This window comes from Primulina huaijiensis, chromosome 7 (assembly GCF_012295235.1).
Source record: "Primulina huaijiensis isolate GDHJ02 chromosome 7, ASM1229523v2, whole genome shotgun sequence".
Classification (NCBI taxonomy): Eukaryota; Viridiplantae; Streptophyta; class Magnoliopsida; order Lamiales; family Gesneriaceae; genus Primulina; species Primulina huaijiensis.
The window spans coordinates 2,448,499-2,455,884 of record NC_133312.1 but is presented as its reverse complement, the minus strand read 5'-3'; the positions used below and the strand labels follow the sequence as shown (position 1 = coordinate 2,455,884).

General features: G+C 32.4%; 1 protein-coding gene across 1 annotated transcript; it reads left to right on the top strand.

Moving 5' to 3' along the window:
* The first annotated feature begins 1,836 nt into the window (after positions 1-1,836).
* LOC140980963 (glucose-1-phosphate adenylyltransferase small subunit, chloroplastic/amyloplastic-like) lies at positions 1,837-5,773 on the top strand. The gene is made up of 9 exons (XM_073447111.1): positions 1,837-2,237; positions 3,075-3,371; positions 3,586-3,855; positions 3,963-4,142; positions 4,243-4,346; positions 4,435-4,546; positions 4,633-4,731; positions 5,220-5,339; positions 5,463-5,773. Exons 1-9 carry the CDS (start codon positions 1,962-1,964, stop codon positions 5,577-5,579), a joined length of 1,575 nt encoding a protein of 524 aa, XP_073303212.1. The 5' UTR covers positions 1,837-1,961; the 3' UTR covers positions 5,580-5,773.
* Positions 5,774-7,386: the final 1,613 nt, after the last annotated feature.

Here is a 7,386-nt window from a genome sequence, read left to right as displayed (position 1 = left end):
ACACCAATAATGAATGGAAAGAATCGATTTGCATAATCCAAATGCCTAAACAAATGTGCGATATATTTCGTTTGCAATGGAGAAAGGAAGTCTAGAGTTTTCTCACTTCTGAAAGATGCATTGATATTTTTTTATGTGGTGTGGAAGTTGGGATGTTATTGGTAAAAAAAATAATCGCTCCCTCCAATCATTCAAATTCAAATAATATTTGAATTATTTGGGTCAAGTCAGCCATCATGTACGATCCGTTAACCCATTTTTTTCATTACAATAACCTATTTTATTCTTCATTTTTTTAATGTCCAGATGCGTGTGTCACGACCCGTTAGTTTATAATGAATACATAATTTTGTGTGGCAAATAATAGGAAGGGTTTGAATTACTTCGACAAGTTTCACCAAAAAAAGAAGAAGAAAAACTCATGGACTTCGTCAATGCTTAAAAACCATATTCTTGCAAGACAATTCTTTCGAAATGTTCATGCGTTATGTTTAATATAATCGACATTTTTCATATGTAGATAGATAATAGAAGGCATCCGACATAGGTTTTCGTTCAAATTACAAATCTTCTTGAATTTTGATGCATTAATGCTATTATTGGGGCTGGATCTGGATGAAGCCCAATAAGGGACATGTAAGCCCAATTTTGAATGGCCCAAAAAATTAAACATGTAACCAAATTTTATATTATTTTAATTGGGTTTCAAATCATAGGCCCACTAAATTAAGGTTTTATAAATTAAAGTCAACGTAAACTTATTTAAAACATCAAATGGATTGGTTGTGCTAGTTTATCAAATAACCGAGGCAGTGCTTATTCTATAGTTTATTAATTCTACAAAATTATAAATTCTTACCTGAAGAAAATTATAATTACATAATGGAGTTTTTATTTTTGAAAACATATGAGTAGGATGCATCCAACATTATTCTTGGAAAAAGTACAAAAATATATATATAAATTAATGACGTGGAAACCCGCAGTTGTTATCATTCTGTACATACTATATAAACCTCGAACTAACAAAAATCACAAATCTTCAAGTTTATTTTAATAAAACTTAGTTAATACTTGCTTGTCGAAATGAAAAATGAATAGTATTTAAATGACTATTTAGGATATGAGTAGGTCTATTGTGAGACGGTATCACGAATCTTTATCTGTGAGACGGGTCAATCTTACCGATATTCATAATTAAAAGTAATATTCTTAGCATAAAAAATAATAATTTTTCATGAATGACCCAAATAAGAGATTCGACCCATGAAATTGATTCGTGAGACCGTCTCACAAGAGTTTTTTGTGTTATGATATTTCAATCTATAATCTATTAAGTTGTAAATATTTTGAATATTATTTATTATATTTTTTATAACGTTTTGAAAAATTCTCTTTAATAGAATAATTTGATTGCCCACTACTATTTGAGATATTTGATTTTTTTTTTTTTTTAAATTGGACTCAAACCCATGTTCAAAGTCTCTAATTTGCCGTACAAAATCTATTTCTATTGTTTTCTAGACTCATCTGTTTTTACCTACCTATGAATAATTGCTCATGTTCCATAATAATTAATGATTTTCCAAGTGATCTGACATCTGTTGTGTATCTGTCTGATTAAAATTATTAATTAATATTAAAAATATTAAATTAGGCATATTCCAAGATCTTGCAGGATCTACGTAATAATCAATTAATTAATTATTCAGCAAAAATAATAATATCCTCCCAGAAAAAGACAACTCCAAATAAAATATATTTTTTCAAAAAGCAATAATTTAAATTTAAATAATATAAGTGGCATATATCATTCCAAATTTCCAAGTCGTTATCAAATCATCTTCCATTGAATCCATTTTCTACACACTCCCAAGTCCGCATTTTTAATTGTTAAATCGAAAGTCTAGTATTGTACTACGGACTTCGAGTGTACTTGGTGTGTAGGTGGCGGAGTGTAAATGGCGGCTGTGGCAACGTCGTCGCCCATTGGATTCAAGAAAATTTGTGGGTTTTCAGTTTTATCATCCTTTGATTTGAATGGACAGGGAAAGTTGCAGTGGCCCGGTATTAGTGCATCCAAATCGGATCTGTTTGGGGGTTCTGTTGGCGTGAATCGTAGAGGAAGTAGAAGAGTTAGTGGAAGGAGAAGAATGCCTGTTACACGTGTGGTTTCTCCAAAAGCTGTTTCTGATTCTAGTTCTTCACAAACTTGTCTTGATCCTGATGCTAGTTCTGTATGTATGCTTTTCTCAGTTGCTGATTTGTGTTTCTTTAATTTTCTCAAGTTGTGCCTTTTGGTTTGAATTATTTTGTTGATTTCATTGAGCTTTGTTGCGATTTGATTCCATACTTTGGCTGATATGGGATTCTTTTCTTTTCGTTTTTTTTTTGTCTTGAAATTGTTATGTTTTGATTGATTGTTAGAATGAGTGATGTGTAAGTTTTGGTTTTTTTTCTTAAAATGCATGGTGGTCTGAATCTCGACTCAAGGGGCATGATGTTTCTCTTTTTTTATTTTGTTGAAATTGTTTGGCTGCGGTTTTCTTGATAATTTTGTTGTGTCTTGAAGTTATTCTGTATTAATTTATTTTTACAAGGATGCACATAGATTGAGATGGTTTTCTGAAAAATGCATGATCCGTGTATCCTGATTCAAAGGAAATGCATCATTCAAAGTGAATAAAGTTGTAACTGAACTTTGTTATAAATCATTCGAAGGCATTATGAGGGATTCATTCTTTGTTCCCTGCATGATTGGATGAAGGTAGGACTTACATATCATCTTAACTTGAGTGGCGAAAAGCTGAGTTTCTGCAACTTTTTGTCATCAAAACCAAATATTGCAAGATTATGGTGGTTTAAGCTTTTCGTAAGTTTTTTCATGCTTGTGTTAACGTTGGATTCTGAGAAGTTTTTAGTTCATCTAACAATACCTCTAGATTCTGCTTGCACGTTTTTCAGTGGAAGAGAGTGCAATGAGCTCCATTTCTCCAACTAATCATCTAATACATGAGTTTGTGATTTAGCATGTCACTGAACAAATATTTTTTTCTTAATGTTTGCTCGTGCAGAGTGTTTTGGGAATCATTCTTGGAGGTGGAGCGGGGACTCGACTTTATCCTCTTACCAAGAAAAGAGCGAAACCCGCTGTCCCTTTGGGTGCAAATTATCGCTTGATTGATATTCCTGTTAGTAACTGTATGAACAGCAATATATCAAAGATCTATGTCCTCACTCAATTCAATTCTGCATCCCTTAATCGCCACTTATCACGGGCATATGCAAGTAATATGGGTGGTTATAAGAATGAAGGGTTTGTTGAAGTTCTTGCTGCTCAGCAGAGCCCTGAAAATCCTAACTGGTTCCAGGTAAGAGCAATAGGAAAACATGTGCTTACCTTGCAATCTCGTAAGCAGGCTATGTGTCTAAAACTTAATGTAATTTTGCATACTAACATGTCGACAACCTTGATTACTCCTCCTAAAATCCTTTTTTCTCTGAAGACTTCAAGTCAATTGGAATAAGCTTGACGAGATTTAAAATGTCAAATTCTTATTACTTTATTTTCCATGGATATTTTAGGGCACAGCTGATGCTATAAGGCAATATCTATGGCTTTTTGAAGAACACGACGTTCTTGAATTCTTGATTCTTGCTGGAGATCACTTGTATCGTATGGATTATGAGAGATTCATCCAAGCCCACAGAGAAACCGATGCTGATATTACAGTTGCTGCACTGCCAATGGATGAACAACGTGCTACTGCATTTGGTCTAATGAAAATCGATGAAGAAGGAAGGATAATAGAATTTGCCGAGAAGCCAAAGGGAGAACAACTGAAGGCAATGAAGGTATAAATACGAACAATCATCATATTTCTTATATTGTCTCTTCTAGCATTTATTAAAGATCTAAATGACTGGCTCTTTTATTCATCAGTCTTTTGTGATTATTCTAGGTTGACACGACAATTTTAGGCCTTGATGACAAACGAGCAAAGGAAATGCCTTACATCGCGAGTATGGGTATCTACGTTTTCAGTAAGGATGTAATGTTGAATTTGTTGCGTGAGAAGTTCCCTGGAGCCAATGATTTTGGAAGTGAGGTTATTCCAGGTGCTACTTCTGTTGGCATGCGGGTAAGTCATTGTTAAAGAGTCATAGTTTTCCTGATCCACGAGCAAGTCATAATTTAATATATCAGTACTTCCCTTTCTGTTCCAATCTTTTGTGTTTCAGGTTCAAGCTTATTTGTTTGATGGTTACTGGGAAGACATTGGAACTATTGAGGCCTTTTACAATGCGAATTTAGGAATCACCAAGAAGCCAGTCCCAGATTTCAGGTCAGTTGCTGAAACATCTAATTGTAGTAAATAAATCATCCTTTCCATGCACCAACTGACCTAGAACTGCATTTTACTTCATCTGCAGTTTTTATGACCGTTCTTCTCCAATATACACGCAACCACGCTACTTGCCACCTTCCAAAATGCTTAATGCCGATGTTACTGACAGTGTCATTGGTGAGGGCTGTGTAATAAAGGTAAGATTTTACATTACATACAATCAAAGGAAGATGATGAAGTACAGAGTGAGCTTAACTTAAATGTTGGCTTGTAATCTTCGCAGAACTGCAAAATTCACCATTCTGTGATTGGTCTGAGATCATGCATCTCCGAGGGTGCGATTATAGAAGACACCCTGTTGATGGGAGCTGATTATTATGAGGTATTATTTGATTAAACAAGCTCAGACAATGTTTCTTTCTTTCCCGAAAAGATACTCGTTTTGCAGAAACATAAAAAAAAAAAAACATATCCACATTCTTTTAAAAATCTTTCTAAAAAGATATTTTCAGCTCATTTCCACATTTCCCAATTCCCAATACAATCATTATTTTACATCATCTTTTTGTCATCACTATGCTAAATGTTAACATGGTACATTAAATTTTAAAATTTTAAAATAGCAATATAACATTCAAAGAAATAATTAACCAACACATTATGACGTGACTTGACATTTACAGCAGACGTTTCCTTCCAAAAACACAACCAAACAGACTTCACATTCACCAATTCATTTTCGAGAAATACATTTCCCAGAAAATACTGAAAACAAATTCAGACACTCCCTTGTATACTTACTCGTATGAAAATGCTATCTCCGACTATTTCATAGTTCTGGTGGTAATCTTGCTTGTTCCTCTGCCCCAGACTGATGCAGACAGAAGACTCTTGGCTGCAAAAGGTAGCGTGCCAATAGGTATTGGCAAGGAATCTCACATCAAGAGGGCAATAATCGACAAAAACGCCCGCATTGGAGACTATGTCAAGGTAAATATGTAGAATGCTTATTTCTGGTGATATAATCCTCACATGATCTTATTCTATTGATCAAAGGAAGCTAATTTTCGAACATTGAGATGGTGCTTAATGGCTGCTGTGATTATTTTACAGATAATTAACACAGACAATGTGCAAGAGGCAGCTAGAGAGACAGACGGGTATTTCATCAAGAGTGGCATTGTCACTGTGATTAAGGATGCTTTGATTCCAAGTGGGACGATTATTTGAAGACAATGGATGACCAATTACCTCATGTTCCTTGATCTATTTCACTTTGTTTCGTTGGACTGCACTTTCTCCGAACATATCTTGTAGGATTCATTTTCCTGCAGTACCGTCCTATAATACGATGTTAAAATGTTTTCAAAGGAAATTTACTGCTACTCTACTTATAATAGTTGATAACACAGCATGTCTCATCACTTCCGCTTACTGTTTCGCCATATTTTTTACGGATTTGATTTCTGATGCGTTTATATATCTTGATTTGCACTATATCTGCACAAAAAAAATGGTGTCATTTTTATCTATCTTGATTCACACCCTCGCAATATGGAGTTTCATCCATCATTTGATTTAACAAAAAAAGGAAAGATACAAATCACAGACAAGGACAGGGTCGATTCTGGATGAGAATGGAATTCAGACAAGGCCGTTACACACACGAAAGAAATCGAATGAATAATCAAGCATGACTTATGATCAAACACCTCAAATCAAATTAATAATCAAACGTGACTTGTGATCAACACGTAGTTACATGCGTGTTCATTCAATTTGAAGCGAAACTGCTGTTTTTTTTTTTTTAGAAAGAAAACACAAAAAGAGTGATAAAATTATTTTTAAGTTATGGTTTTATATTAATTCCAAATGCTAAAAATCTTTAAAAGTTACATATGAATTTTTTGCCATAAAATTGAGATATTTAACATTTTGACTTGTAAAATTAAGTAACCAAAAGGAAAACAGATATGACATCGAGAGTAGAGATCATTAATTAAAATGTTTTTCAACAATATTAAGAATTTCTGCTGGGGAAGAAATATTAATTTGAAATATATGTAATATTTTTTAATATTAAAAAGTTTTATTGTCAGATATCGTTTGACTCGTATGATATGATATTAAATCATATCTGAGATCGTTGGAAACTCTTTTAACCATTTTAACGTAGAATTGTGTCTCTTTGTTTTCTTGAATATCAGATATTGCAATATATTTTTTTCCAAGGTTAATAAAAGCAGGAAGAAGTGAAACTGAAGAATGATGCTAGGTTTACGCATTACTTTCGTTTGGATTAATAGGTTTATGAATAAATTTATGCGAGATTGTGTTACTAATCTTTATTCGTGAGACGGATCAGTCCTACTCATATTTATAATAAAAAGTAATAGAAAATTGATCAGTGACAGTCACTTAGTATCCATAACCAATTAGCTATATTACCTCCCAACTGCCAAATACCAAGAAAGTGATTGAATCAAATAATCTAACATACATATAAATATACCACTTTCATTTGTGAATTTCCTTATTTGTCCTTGTTCATTTATTTAATTTAATTTAAGTTAGCAAACAAATTAATAGGTTATCTTAAATGTTTTTTTTGCAATTCATTGTCCATCTTAAATAAATTTGGACATTAATACACATTCCTCTTTCTTTCCTAACTTTTATGCCAAAAAAATTTATTTAATTAAATTTTCTTGTTAATTTAAATTAGCAAATTAAATTAATATGTTTTTTAGGAGTTTTTTGTAATTCATTGTCCATCTTAAATAGATTTGGACATTAATACACATTCCTATTTCTTTTTTAAATTTTAGGCCAAAAAAATTATTTATTTACATTTCTTAGTAAAATCTAACATCTAACATACATATAAATATATCACTTCTAATTGTGAATGTTTTAATATACCCTTATTCATTTAATTTAGCAAATTAAATCAATAAATTTTTAATGGATTCTTTTATAATTTATTGTCTATCTTAAATGCCTTTGGATATTAATGCATGTTGAATTTATCAATTTA

Coding starts and splice junctions, on each gene's coding strand:
- LOC140980963 (XM_073447111.1), top strand. CDS start 1,962: ATGGCGGCTGTGGCAACGTCGTCGCCCATTGGATTCAAGAAAATTTGT. Junction 2,238..3,074: donor TTGATCCTGATGCTAGTTCT/GTATGTATGCTT, acceptor TTGCTCGTGCAG/AGTGTTTTGGGAATCATTCT. Junction 5,340..5,462: donor GCATTGGAGACTATGTCAAG/GTAAATATGTAG, acceptor ATTATTTTACAG/ATAATTAACACAGACAATGT.